Genomic DNA, 20,261 nt, shown 5'->3' with positions numbered 1-20,261 from the left:
ATAGAAAAACACAGTATGTGGGCATGCCAGGGCAAAATAACTATACCACACAGTATAAATACGGAAGGTTTTTACATTTGGGCTTATACAGTAGCACAGGTCAGAGCCTTGGATCTGAGCTAAGTGACGAAGAATAATCCTAATGGAAGGCTCAGATTTGGTGTGAACAGTGGCCTAGTGACATGCTGTAGTTAGGTAGGGTAGAGAAACGTACGTACATTGACATTGTGTATATCCAGGGGCGGACATAACAGTTGTGCAACCTATGCAGCAGCACAGGGGCCCTCTCCTGCCTGTGTCCGCTCCTGAGTATGTGAATGCAGATATGTAATCATTGGAAAATCATTGGAAAAATTGCAAACCTAATAAAATGTAGGGTAAAGTTTCAAACATAAAAAAATCTTGATATGGCAGGACCAATGTGCCCGGTCAGTATTGTGTGGAGCATCCAAGTAACGCCATGCCATGCGTACAACGTCCCTACCTTGTTGGGTTTGTTAAACAAGCACTTCCCTCCTCCATTCTTCAAGAACTGTCTGTATTCATCAGTGCTGCAGCGGGAGAATTTCTGGGGAAGGTAGTACCTGAAATGAAGCAATCACTATTAGTGACAACCATAACACGCTGTACAACTTTTTCTGGATTATCAAACATTTATCGAAAAATGGGGCGAAACGACTTGGAATGGACCAATTCCACAAAATTTCATTTCCTCTCCCACTTTGGATTGAAACACAGAAACAATAATATAGATATTTGATTAACATTTTTGAGTGATTTAGATTTTTGGGTACTTGGATCAGTTGGTCTTTATCTGGTTCTTTTTGTTTTCTTTTGTGTTGTTTCGTTTAGTTGTTAGCTGTAAGACTCCCCTCTCCTCTCCCTTAATCCCCTCCCCTTTTGCCTCTGTCTCATGTTGCCTCCTCTTTATTTTTTCCCTTAAATTATGGAAGTTGGTTGTTGCATAAATAATTATGTGTATTGTATCCCTTCCCCAAAAACTTATTAAAAATAAGTTGATAAAAAAATAAATAAATAACCATAATACCATTACGTGCCCCCTGCGACTGCAAAGCTACCTCTTTGCTGCTCCCTAATGTTGAAGACTGCAGCACTGACATCAGGTCTACAACATGTGACCACTGCAGCCAATCACTGGGCTCAACAGCCTTGAGCCAGCTATGGAGTGGCGGTGCTGGAGCAGCAGGGACTTTGGCAGGCAAATAATGATTATTTTGAAGTAGTACCAGCATTTTTTTAATGAAAATGGACTAGACATTGACGTATAATGCATAAAGACTGCTTGTGCGCAGATTAAATAAGAATTACTGTACGTGGAAATGTATTTTTCTTGGCAGAGACCACATAGGTACAAGTATTGTGCACAGCCATATATGCAGTCTGGCCATCATCAGTAACTAAATGGTTCTTAAAGGAGTGCCATCAAGACTGTGATAAGTCGTCACTTTATGATTGGTTGGTGTCTGACCTCTAAGACCCCCATTCTGCTGAATGAGGGGCTCACAGTACAAATTCAGCTCTGTAGCACATTTACATTCTTTCACTATAAAGCATCACACTGACCAAGGCTGTGCAGGGCCCTGACCATGGCTGTGCAGGGAGCTGACCAAGGCTGTGCAGGGCCCTGACCAAGGCTGTGCAGGGAGCTGACCAAGGCTGTGCAGGGAGCTGACCATGGTTGTGGAGGGAGCTGAACAGATTTGCTCAAATGAATGGCGCTGGCTGCAGCTCCAGATACAGCTTGTAGCTAGCTGAGTAGCTGGGAATGCCGATGTGCATGGAACAATAATGGAAGGGCTACATTACTGATGTGGCTGTCCTAGAGGTAGAACCCCTACTGATTAACAATGGATCCCAATATTGACTAATCCATTTTTTCAGTGCCATTATAAACCCTTCCAATGTTAACAGGAGCTAATTTCAGAAGAGCGTGTAACTTTGTGGAAATGTCTGACAGCTCTGTCTGCTCATCCGCATAGTAAATGGGTGCAGGAGCTGCCTACTATTTAGGGCTCATGCTGACGAGTGTATAAATCAGACGTGTGCTATCCAATCTTTATCCGGACAGCACACTGACCCATGTTATTTAGTTGTGCTCTTCAGATGAATGATTTTTTTCTTGAGTCACGTCTCCGTGAGAAAAAAAAAAGTAGCATGTACTACTTTCAAAATGAGAAAAAAAATGTCTATCTGGATAAAACTTGGATGATTTTTCACACGCTCGTCTGCAGGCGCCCTTACTTGTACTAGTCTGGTCTGTAACTTGGACCTGACAGACACATGCTGTGATTTTTTTCCATGGAGAACCGAGGTCTTTGTAGAAAACAGACTAGGCACTAGCACGTGGGATAACATTGGTCCATGAGAGGACTACTGCACACATGGCCAACACCCAGATCGGAAATACGTTTGTGTGATCTTACACTGAGGCCATTTTCACACATCCGTGAAACTCCGACTGTTCTTACATGGGAAGACCCGGCCCAACTGCTGGGTCTCCCGAAAGGAGCCAACTGCTTCATAGACATATGTGAAGAAGTTAGCCCAAGTCAGGAGACCTTGCGGTCAGGTCTGGTGTTCTGATGATCTGTATTTCACGGATGTGTGAAACCAGCCTTATACTGTCAGATTTCAGCAAGTACCCTCACAAGATGCCATCACTTGCTTTGGTTTTTCATCCCCCTTATAAAAACCTGTTGTCCTTAACCATAACGTTTTCAGAGTACTATTAAAATGTCTGCAAAACCCATCACGCACCCTGTATCTTCCATGATGCAACCAAGCCACAGGTCTGGACAGCGGCAATCACCTACAGGGAAGACAAGAAAGCCAACACCAGCTCCTGTATCAATCCAAAAAAAGATGGAAATAGAGCAGCTGTCCACAATATATCCTACCTGCAGCCATACGTGGTCTGTTATACATCATGCCAAGATTTTGTCCCAGCGTCTGTGCTAAAGTCACCGCCATGGCAGCAATACTTCCAAACTGGATAGGATAAACAAAGCACATGTATCAATCATAACTAGACGTTGAATTAGTCTCCTGGTTTCTACTTTCTCGTCAGTTGCATTGTATTCACTCTGGTGTCATTCTTTCCATTTTCCTCTAGGTCTTTAATAGAAATTATATATCTGTTTGACTGAACCCCCATACAGCATATTCCAAACCCTATTGAGCTATGATAGGTCTGATGTCAGCTTTTTTTCCTGGTAGGTGGTATATATATACTGCAGCCCACGTATACTGCACTGACTGCCAAATTGCAATGGAAATCCAATGACGGAGCGATAACAAAGCCTAAAATAGTTGTGTAAATTATTCACAGTCCTGATACAAATTGGAAACAAACTTAAAGTGAAGGAGTCACAAAAAAATGGCCTACTGTTTAAATCAGGTTTTATGTTAAATTAATTTAACATTTTTAATTTTTGTTGGATTTTCTATATTTCATACCAGAATGTTAAAAAAATAAATGAAAAAAAAAAAAATTACAAGTCTTGCAATATTCACACTGACCACTTGTGCTATACTACACATAGACGGGAATAGGGTAATCATTAATTACTACCTCGTTAGTGTATAGTATTTTTCACTAAGTTTGTTGAGTTTTTTAATGTGTAGCTGGATACATATTATCACACATGCTATGATGGGCAGTTAGGCTAATCTCCAAACTTCAATATTTGCAGCCTGGTTTGTCACCCACCCCAAAGCTTGCTTATCGGTGTACAGTACACATATACAGCCCTTTATTAATTGTGTTTTAAGTGATGCTCATTAACATACAAATGCATCTCACAAAATTAAAATATCATCAAAAAGCTAATTTATTTCAGTTCTGCAATACAAAAAGTGAAACTCATATATTACATCATTACAGAGTGATCTATTTCAAGGGTTTATTTCTGTTAATGTTGATGATTATGGCTTACAGCCAATGAAAACCCAAAAGTCATTATTTCAGTAAATAAGAATACTTTATAACACCAGCTTGAAAAAATGATTTTAACATCCAAAATGTTGGCCTACTGAAATGTATGTTCAGTAACTGCACTCAATACTTGGTCGCTGCGTGGCATGGAGGCGATCAGCCTGTGGCACTGCTGAGGTGTTATGGAAGCCCAGGTTGCTTTGACAGCAGCCTTCAGATCGTCTGCATTTTTGGGTCTGGTGTCTCATCTTCCTCTTGACAATACCCTATAAATTCTCTATGGGGTTAAGGTCAGGCAAGTTTGCTGGCCAATCAAGCACAGAGATACTGTTTGTAAACCACGTATTGGTACTTTTGGCAGTGTGGACAGGTGCCAAGTCCTGCTGGAGAATGAAAATTCCATCTCCAAAAAGCTTGTCTGCAGAGGGAATCATGAAGTGATCTAAAATTTCCTGGCAGATGGCTGCGCTGACTTTGGTCTTGATAAAACACAGTGGACCTACACCAGCAGATGACATGGCTCCCCAAACCATCACTGATTGTGGAAACTTCACACTAGACCTCAAGCAGCTTGGATTGTGTGTCTCTCCACTCTTCCTCCAGACTCTGGGACCTTGATTTCTGAATGAATTGCAAAATATACTTTCATCTGAAAACAACACCTTGGACCACTGAGCGACAGTCCGGTTCTTTTTCTCCTTGGCCCAGGTAAGACGCTTCTGGCGTTGTCTATTGGTCATGTGTGGCATGACACAAGAAATGCGACGCTTGTAGCCCATGTCCTGGATATGTCTGTGTGTGGTGGTGTGAAGGAGGGGTGATCTCTTAAAGTGAGATCTAAATGATTGCCTGTTCCTGACCTAAATATGAGCCAAGTGCGCACATAAAAGAGAAATACCAGACACAGAGTCAGATATATGCTCCTTACTCTGCGAAGGCCAGCACACAACTGAATTCATAGGCTATGTGCCCACGTTGCAGAATAGAAGCAGATTTTTCCTCATCAAAACCGCACACCCTTGCCAAGAAAAACGCATGCAGATTTTGATGTGTTTTTGGTGCGTTTTTCATGCGGTTTTTCTAAGCGGTTTTTGAGCACAAATATAGTTGGGTAGAAAAAAAAAAGGCTCCTATGAGGAGATCATACCAGTACATACCAGATCATACCAGCTATCATCCAGGAAGATGGGAAAGATCTAAGATTCTCGCCTTCCTGGATTATGGGACGCTCATGGGATGGCATGATGGGATGCCCATGATGTCACTTCCTATTTGCTGCGATTTTGATTTACAGCTACACAAGTCATGGTGGCGGAATTGTTGCGATTCCGCAAAATAATGAACATGCTGCGTATTTTACAGCCATGCGATTCCGCTGTGGAAAAATACGCAGCATGGGCACAGCAATTGTGGAATACAATTAAAGTTAATGGCATGCATTTTGATAGTGGTTTTTAAGCATTTCCACAGTGGAAAAATGGGACGGAAACGCTTAAAAAATCGCAACAAGGGCACATAGCCTTATTCTTGAAACAAAGAACCATGCTAAGACAGGAAATGGGTGTTGCACAACTTCTGAATAGTAATGGTGTCAGTCTTTCATAGGTCCATTCCAACTTCACTTGCATATATGGTGTCTTCAGTGTCTTCATCCAATGTCCAATGTTCAGTGACTTCAACAGATTCCAAAAATCCCTTCCAGGGCGCTGCTCCAGGAAATAGATGCCATCTTGCTACACCATATCTGAACTAGCTTATATAAGGTTTAATAATTGATTTCATTAGCCATTCTCTCCTCTCTTGAAGCAATGATACCAGCAGCAGTGCCCTCCTTGTAAATCTCTCCAAAATTTTTGAATGGTCTTTTCTTAACAATCCTTTCAAGGCTGCGGTTATTCCGGTTGCTTGTGCATCTTTTTTTTCTACCACACTTTTTCCTTCCACTCAACTTTCCATTAATATGCTTGGGTACAGCACTCACTCTGTGAAGAGCCAGCTTCGTTAAGCTACGGTACTTTTCACACATCAGGTTTTTTGTTTCAGGCACAATCAGGCAAATTTTTTAAAACACGGATCCGTCAGAAGTAGTGAAAAACTGATGATAGAGAGAGGGAGAGAAAGAGAGAGATGCATGATTTGTATGGAGAATGCATGAAAAACCGGATACGGAGGCCGGAATCATCATTTCACATCTCAGTTTCATACATTTTTCGCTGGATCAGTTGCTGGGCATTTTTTCGCCAGACAGAAAAAACGTTCCTCTGTACAGATGAAACGTGTGGCCATCAGGCGCAATCCGGCGCTAATACAATTTTATGAGAAAAAAACTGATCCGGTGGGGAAAAAAAAAGGATCCGTTTTTTTTCAAACTCGCCGGATTGTGCCTGACGGCAAAAACCTGATGTGTGAAAGTAGCCTTAGCAATGACCTTTTGTGGCTTACCCTCCTTGTGGAGTGTGTCAATGACTGCCTTCTGGATATCTGTCAAGTCAGCAGTCTTCCCCATGATTGTCTTCCCCACTGAAACAGACTAAGGAACCTATTTAAACACTTAGGAAGTGTTAAATAAGTGTGTTATTTGTTAATTATTCTAATTTACGGAGATAATGACTTCTGGGTTTTCATTGGCTGTAAGCCATAATCATCAACATTGACAGAAATAAATACTTGAAATAGATAACTCTGTTTGTAATGACTATATAATATATGAGTTTCACTTCTTGTATTGAAGAACTGAAATAAATTAACTTTTTGATGATATTCTAATTTTGTAGAAGCACTTGTATATACGGTACCTATTGTGCTGTTGATGTATACACAAAGTTTTTTGGCAATTTAGCACCCTTGTTGTGGGTCCTATGTGTTCCTGAGAAGGACACAGTAGCATAACAGTATATAACTATGGTTTGTTGAGTGTATCTTTTTATAATTTGCACACATTTGACAGGATGTCCACCATACCTGTGTGCCGCTTTTGTTTTCCCCCATAGGATGTCCTTCTCTGAAGGCTTTTAGAGCAGGTGTTTCTCATTTTGTGTCTGGAAATTCATTATGTGAATTTGTGGCACCCCTGAGGTCCAGTCGCCACAGAGGTACTGCACCTCGGACGAGGTGTGGTACTCCGCTCTCAGGTAAGGAGGGGGCACTACGCAGGACTCACACACTTACACCCAACATTAAACCTCTCCAGGCCAGGGAGGGGCTGGGTAAAGGGTGTGGGTGGAGAAATCAGAGACGGGGAGGAGCCAGGGAGAGTGGTAAGAGTGAAGACAGAGAGTATGAAGAGAGTCGTCTGAGGGGACAGAAGGAGCCAGAAGCTCGTCCCCAGACAAACTGGGAAGTGAGAGAAAGGAAGAAGGAGTGAGAAAGAAAGGCTTCAGCAAAGGAAGAAGGGATCCTAGGGGCACAGGTAGTGAGGAATCCACCCGTGGGTCCTACATCTACGCAGACCATAGTCGGGTGGAGGGACCAGGTCGCAGCGAGGGATCCGGCCCTCAAACTAGTGGCAGACTGTAAAACTCAGCTAGTCAACCGGAGGTTGCAGTATCTGCATGTGCTGCAGCCACATCCAACACATTCATTAAAAAGGCATAGGATCAAGGGGACTTAGAGCACGTCGCCCGACAAGATCAGAGACTGCTGGCTTGGGACACTGTGTGTGAAGGCGCAGGGCAGGAGAGGAGAGAGCCAGAACAGCGAGACAGCCAGGAAAGGAACATAAGAAGGGAGTTCTGGCAAAGTGCACCCCAAATTACCCGAGAGCTGGCTGGACCACTGACCTGGAGGACACAGCACCCCGGCTGGGGAATAACATCTGAACTGTGAGTAAAGTGGGGAAACTGCACCCTGCTGCGTCCTCTGAATTATTGCTGCGCCACCTGCCCTGCACCACAACATCCACCATCACCTTTAACACCATAACTGCCCTGGGGCCTAGCTCTACCGTGGAGAACTGTACCAATTCTGCTGCATCACCGTCAGCCCCAACGGTCCCCTTAAGCAGCGTCGGCCACTCATTGCCGAACACCACGGGTGACGTCACGAACAATCCCCTATAAACTTTATTTTGCCTTTAATCATCATTTTTCATTGGACACCCAGGGCCACGGACAGGGTCACTGCTGCCGTGACCACCCCTTTAAGAACCGTCAGAACCGGCCCAGTACCGAGTATCCCCTAGCGGGTGCTCCAAATTCATGTGAAAAATTGTCATTCACAGAAACTGATTTAGCAGGGAATGTTGTTAAAAGGGTCACAGTGAATGGCCTATAACACTTCTCATGCCAAATAAAGGACTACCAAGGTAACACTTTTTTACCGATACCACATTACTCTATTTTTATAATCAAATTACGTGTTTTAATTATCTCAGCACATTTACTTTTATTTTATTTCAATAATACAAACTATTTAATTCCCCAATACACAAGGGACAAAGTTATTGTTTTTTAAGTCCGTGCTTGAGTACTTTATGCGTAAAGTCTTCACAGGGTCATACACAATACTGAAGGATACAAAAGTAATTCAGAGCAACGGATAAACAAGGGACCCGGGCAAGAAAATAAGTGAAGCAATCATTTAAATTTTATTATAATATATTATGGCAAACAACATTCCACAATAAAAATATAAAAATTAATGCACACGTATGCTGGACCAAGAGAAAACGTGCACCCCACGTATTTCTGGACCCGTTAACCCCTTAAAGGTATACTACATAACTATTGTTTTATTACACCCATTTTACGGTGCAAGCTTATTAGCTTTTGTTATAGGCACTTGTTCACTTTATAGTGTATTTCAGTTTGTGTTCATTATTTGGGGGCCCTCTGGTCCTTCACATTATATAATATTTTGGCTGCTTTTGCACTTGGCACTTTTTGTGTTTATACTTGTATCCGATTTTCAAGTTTTTATATGAATATTGATTTATCTATATATCTTACATTGTATTAACACCTCACTTCCCTTTTTTTGGTGCTAACACTGTATATGGTTTTTTTTAGGCTTTATATTTATTTACCTTTTCGGGGTCTTTGATTATTTCTTTTGGCCTACATATATATATATATATATATATATATATATATATATATATATATATATATATATATATAAATTTGGCACTTTTTCTCTTGGTCCAGCATACGCGTGCATTAATTTTTATATTTTTATTGTGGAATGTTGTTTGCCATAATATATTATAATAAAATTTAAATTATTGCTTCACCTATTTTCTTGCTCGGGTCCCTTGTTTATCCGTTGCTCTGAATTACTTTTGTATACACACGTTGGAGTGGGTTCCACTTCTTTCTTCTTTGGCACTACAATTTATTTATCTTCTTTGGATGACACACACACACATATATATATATATATATTTATATTCTTAAATAGTGATTTATAAATATTTGTGCCACCTTGAGTTTTTCAAAACAATACTGAGGGATGCAGAACTTGTGCCAAATCTACAATATCTCAAGATAACCCCTTCTTTAAGAAAGGGTCTCCTAAACTCAATATTCCCAGTCTGTATATGTGTGAGTGTACTGCCACTCTCCTAAAGCCAGGAGAAATTGTGCTCCACCATGTAATATATGGCTGAACAATATTTGCCAAAGCAAGAGATGATCTTACTGAGCATATGTCTATTCCAACTTCACCACACAGAGGCACCATACAGAGGCATCACGCAGAGGCACGGTACAGAGGCATCACACAGAGGACAGAGGCACCATACAGAGGTATCACACAGAGGCATCACACAGAGGACAGAGGCATCACACAGAGGTATCACACAGAGGCACCATACAGAGGTATCACACAGAGGCACCATACAGAGGCATCACACAGAGGCACCATACAGAGGCATCACACAGAGGCACGGTACAGAGGCATCACACAGAGGACAGAGGCACCATACAGAGGTATCACACAGAGGCATCACACAGAGGCACCATACAGAGGCATCACACAGAGGCACCATACAGAGGCATCACACAGAGGCACCATACAGAGGCATCACACAGAGGCACCATACAGAGGCACCATACAGAGGCATCACACAGAGGCACGGTACAGAGGCATCACACAGAGGACAGAGGCATCACACAGAGGCACCATACAGAGGCATCACACAGAGGCACCATACAGAGGCATCACGCAGAGGCACGGTACAGAGACATCACACAGAGGACAGAGGCACCATACAGAGGTATCACACAGAGGCACCATACAGAGGCATCACACAGAGGCACCATACAGAGGCATCACACAGAGGCACCATACAGAGGCATCACACAGAGGCACCGTACAGAGGCATCACACAGAGGCACCATACAGAGGCATCACAGAGGCACCATACAGAGGCATCACACAGAGGCACCATACAGAGGCATCACACAGAGGCACCATACAGAGGCATCACACAGAGGCACCATACAGAGGCATCACACAGAGGCACCATACAGAGGCATCACACAGAGGCACCATACAGAGGCATCACACAGAGGCACCGTACAGAGGCATCACACAGAGGCACCATACAGAGGCATCACACAGAGGCACCATACAGAGGCATCACACAGAGGCATCACACAGAGGCACCATACAGAGGCATCACACAGAGGCACCATACAGAGGTATCACACAGAGGCACCATACAGAGGCATCACACAGAGGCACCGTACAGAGGCATCACACAGAGGCACCATACAGAGGCATCACACAGAGGCACCATACAGAGGCATCACACAGAGGCACCATACAGAGGCATCACACAGAGGCACCGTACAGAGGCATCACACAGAGGCATCACACAGAGGCACGGTACAGAGGCATCACACAGAGGACAGAGGCACCATACAGAGGTATCACACAGAGGCACCATACAGAGGCATCACACAGAGGCACCATACAGAGGCATCACACAGAGGCACCATACAGAGGCATCACACAGAGGCACGGTACAGAGGCATCACACAGAGGACAGAGGCACCATACAGAGGTATCACACAGAGGCACCATACAGAGGCATCATACAGAGGCACCGTACAGAGGTATCACACAGAGGCACCATACAGAGGCATCACACAGAGGCACCGTACAGAGGTATCACACAGAGGCACCATAAAGAGGTATCACACAGAGGCATCACACAGAGGCACCGCACAGAGGTATCACACTAAGGCACCATAAAGAGGTACATTAAATAGGTCCCCCACAGAGGCATCATACAGAGACACAGCACAGAGGCACCGTAGAGCAGAACACGGATATGATGAGCGAATATACTCGTTACTCAAGATTTCTCGAGCACGCTCGGGGGTCCTCCGAGTATTTTTTAGTGCTCGGAGATTTAGTTTTTCTTGCCGTAGCTGAATGATTTCCATCTGTTAGCCAGCATAAGTACATGTGGGGGTTGCCTGGTTGCTAGGGAATCCCCACATGAACTTATGCTGGCTATCAGATGTAAATCATTCAGCTGCAGAAAAAAAAACTAAATTTCCGAGCAGTAAAAAATACTCGGAGGACCCCCGAGCGTGCTCGGGAAATCTCGAGTAACGTGTATATTCGCTCATCACTAATTATTATGGCTCCCTCTGCCTCACCAAGTTATCTCTGTAGGCTTTTCATACACTTCTTCCTGCCCTCCCTATAGCTTTGGCAATTCTCTTATTAGGCCAGTACATTTGCATATTTCTTCCATAGAATTCAAAGTTATAAAAATGTGTCTGTTTTTTTTCATCTGTTTTAAACGATGAAGAAGCGAATCAAACTGCTTTTTTTTGCAAATTGTAGAAAAACAAATCGAAACAGATATGTGCGCAAAAGTATGTCAAACCGATACCTATTTGTCAAATGTTTTCCTATCGATCTCTATATAAATACAAATGTGTCCATTTAAATCCATTTTTTCACAGTATAAACGTATAGGTCAGGTACACCACAGAAACGGAGTGTGACGCAGGCCCAAAGTGCATATGGATATGCAAATTCCTTATATCAAAAAAGCTCATTGCTTCTGCCTGTAAGTTCAGTGGGAATAAGAACAAGCAGAAATGGAGGATTGTACACGGACACAGGAAATCTCCGACATAGGCCAGATAAGAGAATTCTTAAATCTAAAATATGTAGTAAATAATCCATAAAATAGCTTATATATGTAGCACAGTATTAGGAAAATAAATTCTATATGTCATAATAACATTTAATAATTAACAGTTTCTTATAGGCATTCATCCCTGTCACATCATATATTGTGCCCACAGCGCCAACTAGTGGTGCTGTACTGTAACTGCAATGACATGAATAGAAAACATGGAAACGTCTCTTATGAAATATCGCAAGGCTCTCCAAAGAAGTGGAGGACATTGAGTGACACAAATACCAAGAATTCTATATCTAGCTATATTCCAGAACTTGGTATTAGTGAACTTCCTAAAGGGACTCCTACACCATCATGCCTTCCTATCGGCCCTGGTGGGGGTGTAATGCTTTAGGGTAACAGATCTGGTTATTATTTTGAAAGATTTTCCTCGTTGCAGGATGTTTAGCGTTCGTCAAGTTGTGCTCATTTTTTGGGGGGACCGGGGGGCCTTAAAGGGGATGATCCACAAACAATCTTGCTTACCCAGAGATGCTTAAGCTTTTCTGTGACAGTTTACTATGCATCAGTTCCCTCCACTAACCCAGACCTGCCATGACAAATATGCTGATGCTTTCCCACCAGACTGGTCTGGGGTCTAAAGCAATTTTAGTGGTCTGGTCTAAATGAGTTTGGGGGGCTTTAATGAGTTTAGGGATTTGGGGTCTGCTTTTCCAATTAACAATGATAAATTGGGATGTGAATAGTTCTACATAGTACGAGAACCATTGGTGTCCAGCTCCGGCCGTCACCCGACTGCAGAACCAGGTAAGCGATCCTTTAATAAACCTAATTTGGCACTTTTATAGATCATGACATGATCGCCTGCATAGAGCAAAACTCTGATCTGTCTTCTGCACCATAGGTCCTCCTCAGAAAGTTATCATATCTAGCAAAGGCAGCATTTCTTTACACAGATGACTATGGTAAGATTGGGAGTCTCGATGTATTGCTGCCCATACACTGCAATACTTCATTTTGGGGTGGAATAGCCATTCTGAACAAAAAATGAATTTTCAACATTTTTGCTGACAGGTTTTGCCAGAATTGCATATTTTATATGAGTTTTATTTGATACTGACCTCAATCACACCACCACTTTTAGTTGAAGAGCATATCCCACTAAAATAAGCTGCTCCGCTGCGGCTACTTTTAAAAGTGCGTCCTCTAAATGCAGAAAAGAGAGACTGTTAGCAGGGATTTGTTGATTATTTAGTCAGAATCAGAACTTTTAAAAGGAAAATTACTTAAAGGATTGGGTAGTCCGGGATTACATTTTATTGTACTATTGGGTACTGTAGAAAGTAAGAAACAGGGCAAGACTCACCCTTCCGAGATTCCATCATTATTTTCAGCTACTGCTCTTTTGACAACTGGACTTAGCAACATGAGCCAGGCTTAGCAGCTATTGCCATCTACTTCAGCACCACCGCTGACCCCAGAGATTGGCTGCAGCAGCCATGTGCGGTGTAGTAGTGACATCACTGCTGCAGCCTGTCAACAAAGACTGGGGCAGAGGCCGAGCAGCATCGGTGGAAGATCAGTATAGCTCTGTTTGCTATTTTCTACAACTGTAATCCCACTGGACAAGATCATGTAATCCAGGACTACTGATTTAATATTACAGGAGCTTTAGTATATGGTCAGAATGATATGACTTGTGGTGGAAATGGTTAATCACAGACATACCACGTTATAAGCCAGTGGGATCTATGTGGTACGCCTGGTGTCAGACATGTGGTGTATCAGTTCCTGACATTAATTAAAGTTGTTGTTCACTACTCAGACAGCCCCTTCTCAATCCCTATGTAACCCCCTTGTAAAATAATAACACCTATACTCATCTCCGCTGCTGGCCTCGTTCCAGCTCTGGTGACACGGGGATTGCGTGACATATTGTACTTTGGACAAATCACATAGATCCAGAGGAATTAGAGTTGCCACTCTCTCACTTCCTCCAGATGTATGTGATTTGTTCAAAGAGAGTGAAGCGGCCACTGATTGACTGCAGGGATCGCATGATATAACAATGTCACGACATCCCCGGGAGAGCCAGCACTGACACTGCTGGGATGGTGCCAGCACCAGAGGTGAGTATAGGTATTATTATTTTACAAGGGAGAAACATAGGGATTCAGAAGGCGTTGCTCAAATAGTGGACAATCCATTTAAGTTTTTCTAATATGAACTATAAAAATGTAATTCCTAATACCAAACACAACAGAACATTTCTCCCATCTGAACATTTGTTAAAATATGTCGTCTAGGTAGTCCGGGATCAATAAAGGCAGTGTAACTGACTTACTGTTGTGCTCAAACGTTTACATACCTCGGAAGAATTTTTGCTTTCTTGGCCTTTTCCAGAGAATATGAATGATAACACCAAAACTTTTTCTCCACTCATGGTTAGTGGTTTGGTGAAGCCATTTATTGTCAAACTACTGTGTGTTCTCTTTTTAAATCATAGTGACAACCCAAAACATCCAAATGACCCTGATCAAAAGTTCACATACCCTGGTGATTTTGGCCTGATAACATGCACAGAAGTAGACACAAATGGGATTGAATGGCTACTAAAGGTAACATCCTCACCTGTGACCTGTTTGCCTTTAATCAGTGTGTGTACATGAAAGCTGAGTGAGTTTCTGGGATCCAGACAGACTCTTGCATCTTTCATCCAGTCACTGACGTTTCTGGATTGTGAGTCATGGGGAAAGCAACAGAATTGTCAATGGATCTACGGGATAAGGTAGTTTAACTGTATAAAACAGGAAAGGGAAACAAAAAGATATCCAAGGAATTGATAATGCCAGTCAGCAGCGTTCAAACTGTGATTAACAAATGGAAAATCAGGGGATCTGTAAAAACAAAACCACGGTCAGATAGACCAACAAAAATGTCATCCTTAACTGCAAGGAAAATTGTTCGGGATGCAAAGAAAAACCCACAAATAACATCAGCTGAATTACAGGACTCTCTGAAAACTAGCTGTACGGCTGTTTAAAGATGCACAATAAGGGAGCACTTGAACAAAAATGGGCCGCATGGTCGTGTTGCCAGAAGAAAGCCATTACTGTGAAAATGCCACAAAGTATCTTGTCTACTATACGCAAAACAGCACAGAGACAAGCCTCAAAACTTCTGGAACAAGGTAATTTGAAGTGATGAGACAAAATTGAACTTTTTGGCCACAACCATAAATGTTACATTTGGAGAGAGAGGTCAACAAGGCCTATGATGAAAGGAACACCATTCCTACTGTAAAGCACGGAGGTGGATCGCTGATGTTTGGGGATGTGTGAGCTACAAATGAACAGGAAACTTGGTCAAAGTTGAAGGAAAGATGAATGCAGCACATTATCAGCAAATACTGGTGGCAAATTTGAACTCATCAGCCCGGAAGCTGCTCTTGGGACAGACTTGGACGTTCCAACATGACAACAATCCAAAACACAAGGCCAAATCGACCTGTCATTGGTTACAGCAGAACAAAGTGAAGGTTCTGGACTGGCCATTTCAGTCTCCTGACCTCAATATCATTGAGCCACTCTGGGGAGATCGCAAGTGTGCAGTTCATGCTAGGCAACACAGGAATTTACAGGAACTGGAGGCTTTTTGCCAGGAAGAGTGGGCAGCTTTACCATCTGAGAAAATAATGAACCTCATCCACAACTACCACAAAAGACTTCAAGCTGTCATTGATGTTAGAGGGGGCAATACACGGTATTAAGAAATGGGGTATGTGAACTTTAGATCAGGGCCATTTGGATGTTTTGGGTTGTCATTATGATTTAAAAAGAGAAAACACAGTAGTCTGACAATAAATGGCTTCACCCAGCCACTAACCATGAGTGGAGAAAAAGTTTTGGTGTTATCATTCATATTCTCTGAAAAAAGGCCAAGAAAGCAAAAATTCTGCTGGGGTATGTAAACTTTTGAGCACAACTGTATAGGCTGTTAGCAAATCCCAAGTTAATATACATATAATAGGCATTACATAGACACTGATTCATTTAGAAGTATGTAATACTTCTGTTAGTCTGAAGTGGCGCTGTTAGAGAATAATGCTAGCTGCCAGGTTCCCCAGCATAGCCATTTGATGGAGGTCCCAGTTGTGACATTCTTATTACTTATGAGGACCCATTTAGTAGAAGAAGACAACCACTTCAACTATTCAAGGCATAAAAGAAGATTTAGATGGACACAATCCTAGACCAACCTATGGTCAGTAGAGCATGTGGCTCTTACCCCAGCACTGGTCAGTTTAACATATCCAAGTGATGTACAGTGGGGACAACAGTGGGGTAATGGGAGACGTAGACTGGATGAAATGTTCAATGGATTATATAATAAGGTGCAGCTAACCCCATTGGACTCACGAGAAGAGGTGAGTGGCATCGCTGTGCTCTGGTATCTCCGTGCTTCGATACTTCATGAAGTCAGACAGTGTTTGCAGAGGGTCTTCACTAACTGCAACCTTATCTCCAGATGTCCAGGTTTCCATCGCAACCAGAACAATACTGGTGTTTAGTTGTTCCCTGAAAATCTAAGTGGAGAAACCAGGAATTAACAAAGGTGGGCAAGGGGTTAGCTATGGAGTCAAGTAGAAATCTGAAAGTATATGGGATAAAGAGGTGCAGGAGACTGACAATCACAATTTTATAGAGTTAGATTAGAGGAGTACGAACAAGCCATGGAAGGCTCTGAGAAGTGTCTGCGCTGGATTTCAAAGACATCAGTGCCAACGTCGCCTGCCTGAGCGGTCAATCAAGACAAAGGACATTCATTCAAACCATGACTCGGTGATTCAGTCAGTACACCGAACCACCCCCATGACTTGGGGGTAATGGTTTTCCACTCATGGAGGCAAGTTTTAACTTTATAACTACAGCAAAATTACTACACATATAGCTTATCATGTAATTGCCTGAGGAAGACTGAGATTAGCTTCATCAGCAATTTTCTGACGTCAAGTTACTTTTAATCAGTGAAATTCCATTTTAAGTAAAAATTCCAGCAAACTATCGATGCACATGCGGTATCCATTAAAGGCACAGTCAGACAGCCATACAAATCGGACAGAGATCGGACCACAATTCTTGGACTGGCCGGCAGTTCTCCCAAGCGTGACAGCTTCATGTATTTCCTTTCCTCCTTCCTCACCCCATCCTCTTTCCATTAGTATTAATGATATTGTTTTGTATTGTTGTGTATTGTATTACAAAAACTTCAATAAAAATACCGTTGAACATGTCTGCCCCCCTAAACTCTTGGTTTAGATTATAATAGACAAGGATCCTGACAGCTTGAGGCTTGGCTGTATCATAAAGCCACCGTAACATTTTTTGGGATCAATTGGTCAATTTTTGTCTTCCTACAGGTGAAAGAAAGCAATATCTGAACTACCCTATAGGCGAAGGCCTGACAATGTAAGGAGCTTTGAAAAATGACTAAGGATATAATTTCCTGGGGGACAGTGAATTTGTATAACCTTTCCCCAAGGAGCATTGACTGGCCTTGAAATCAGTCTACAACAGCTGGTGGTCTCCACAAGGAGAAACAGTACCCCTGTGGACATGTTCAGAAATTCCTGTAACAAGTGTGACAGGTGAGAACAAACCCTGATTGTGTCTGAAGAAGAAATCAACGGATTAGGAGACATTGCTGAAGCCTCGAGAGTGAAGATGAATGGAGATCTGTCATTGGGTTTCTAAATTTACCTGCTTCTCCAACAGGATGGAATTGTAATTCTACCAGACTGAGAAAAGCAAGAAAAACTTAATTTTAGGTTGAAGGAATTATAAAAACTATCGTGAGATATCACAAGATAAATTACTGGTGATTTAAAGGGAATCTGAAAGGAGGTTTTGCTATGTATTCTGAAAGCAGCATGAGTCAGGGTCAGAGACTGATTTCAGGGATGTGTCACATATTAGACTGTGTGCTGTTGTTTCAATACAATTAGCTTTTTATTAGCAGGAAATAATCACTGCTGGAATGGTGCTCGCGTGCATCCTGGTCCAACCACGCCCCCAAAGTTGATTACAAGTTTACAGTCAATATATAATGTACACAGAAACCTGTGGTCTGTGTAGAGTTAGCTTTCTTAGCTCTGCTAACATGCTATATTTCAAAACTCCAGTTGTATCCCAACTGCTGTACTCCGTTATCTAAGTAACTCACTGCTGGAATTAGGGTCTCTTGCTCCACATTATGCTGCTCTCTGATTAGGTCGCAAAAACCTGGTGACAGATTCCATTTAACCACCAAGTCAGAAAATTCAAGGTTAGTAAAAAGAAAACAAAAAACATCCACAGTGAAGCCTCTACTGGAAGTGCAGAGTGTCACACAAACAAAGGCACAGTTGTACTCACAGAATCGGCCAGGTTCACCACCGATTTGGCATAACTACTTGTAAGACCCACAGATTGTCGGACCTGAAACTAATGAGAATTTTTTAATTTTCAGATTCAAAGACATGATATGATCAATTTAAAAAAATAAGCAGAGCCATAATACAAAGCCTTATACACATTAGTCAGCTGCACGTACCATACGCCAGTCATTCACAACCATAAGCTCAATGTATTTGGTCTCAGATAAAGCCGAGTGCGCAGATGATCGGACCTAGAGATGTGAGACACAAATGAAAACATGAGAAAGACTTTTCAATATACTTTTATTTTTCTTAAAATAAATATCAAGGGGTACATTATAAAATAAAATACCCAAACTTCTTTTTAATTATTGCAATAACAGTAATGGTCCTTTAAATTGTTCCAGACAATGAAGTATTTCTCCCAACAAATATTGTAATTACACATTTTGTTATACATATTGTGATATATGTGATGCAGTAACCCCTGTAACAGGTAGGGGGCGCTGCATGGTCTCCCCGGGATGTGCACGGAGTTGTATTGAAGCCGTGAGAATTGACCTGCAGTGATGTCAGGATCACGTGACCAGTCCATGTGATCCATTACTGTGGGTGTGGTTACAGGTACATAACGTGACCAGAGTGTGGGTCACAGGTTCCAGTGTTTGGACCTGAAGGGTCCAAGTGCAAAATCCCTGAGGGAGTTCCTGAGGGCTCGGTGTGTTCCTGTGTTGGAAGCCTGGGAGGAGGCTTCCTGGAAAGCACCTGCTGGCCTGGGATCGTCCTAGGAATGACTAGGATCCCGGAGCAGTGCACAGTGGAACTGGGGAAGCTACAATCCTTCAGTGGCTCTGGACTGACTAGTGTGTGCCGGCCAGGCAAGTTGGTGATCCCTGTAAGGCAGCTTACCCGGAGGTGCGGACTGGCAAGGAGTCAGCAGGTGGAGCCGGAGCTCCCGTCAGGTACGATACAGGCCGGTAGTGCTTGTGAAGCCCTATGAACTGCGTGGTCTCCCTTGGGAACTGGTTAGGGGAGTACCAGCGTGTTTAGAGACGACAACCCGGAGTCACATGTGCTGTCTGTGACTTGGGACGTTGGTGAAGTGTACGGCGTACGGACACCCTGGTAACTGGGCGAAGTGAGAGGCCCAGCACGTTAGTGTCCGTGAGGCAAAGCCGTACACTGAAGTGTTTGAAGATGCAAGTTAATATCACCAGTTGGTGCCTGTTGTGTTTCATGTTTTGAACTGTGCGTAACCCGGTTTATGAGGCTTAATAAACCGCATGGACTGCTTTGTTTTATAAACCCGTGCCCGTGTGCTTGAATATCGCGGCCAAGTGAGTGTCCCCCAACACTCTCAGTAAGAGAAACCTTACAATTGGTGGAGAATGCGGGCACGGGTTTATAAAACAAAGCAGTCCATGCGGTTTATTAAGCCTCATAAACCGGGTTACGCACAGTTCAAAACATGAAACACAACAGGCACCAACTGGTGATATTAACTTGCATCTTCAAACACTTCAGTGTACGGCTTTGCCTCACGGACACTAACGTGCTGGGCCTCTCACTTCGCCCAGTTACCAGGGTGTCCGTACGCCGTACACTTCACCAACAACCCGGAGTCACATGTGCTGTCTGTGACTTGGGACGTTGGTGAAGTGTACGGCGTACGGACACCCTGGTAACTGGGCGAAGTGAGAGGCCCAGCACGTTAGTGTCCGTGAGGCAAAGCCGTACACTGAAGTGTTTGAAGATGCAAGTTAATATCACCAGTTGGTGCCTGT

The 20,261-nt window shown here is 42.8% G+C and overlaps 1 protein-coding gene across 1 annotated transcript in view; it reads right to left on the bottom strand.

Moving 5' to 3' along the window:
* The window catches only part of ADAM11 (ADAM metallopeptidase domain 11), a 174,357-nt gene that overhangs the window by 70,796 nt on the left and 83,300 nt on the right, over positions 1-20,261 (bottom strand). Inside the window, exons 9-15 of the mRNA XM_077252617.1 lie at positions 18,654-18,728; positions 18,476-18,544; positions 16,481-16,647; positions 13,184-13,268; positions 2,919-3,009; positions 2,779-2,830; positions 485-584 (exon numbers count right to left, since the gene is read on the bottom strand). Of these exons, the coding sequence (XP_077108732.1) occupies positions 485-584; positions 2,779-2,830; positions 2,919-3,009; positions 13,184-13,268; positions 16,481-16,647; positions 18,476-18,544; positions 18,654-18,728 (639 nt within the window). The remainder of the gene's footprint in view (positions 1-484; positions 585-2,778; positions 2,831-2,918; positions 3,010-13,183; positions 13,269-16,480; positions 16,648-18,475; positions 18,545-18,653; positions 18,729-20,261) is intronic.

This window comes from Ranitomeya variabilis, chromosome 4, assembly GCF_051348905.1.
Source record: "Ranitomeya variabilis isolate aRanVar5 chromosome 4, aRanVar5.hap1, whole genome shotgun sequence".
Taxonomy (NCBI): Eukaryota; Metazoa; Chordata; class Amphibia; order Anura; family Dendrobatidae; genus Ranitomeya; species Ranitomeya variabilis.
This window is presented reverse-complemented; position numbering and strand designations above follow the sequence as displayed.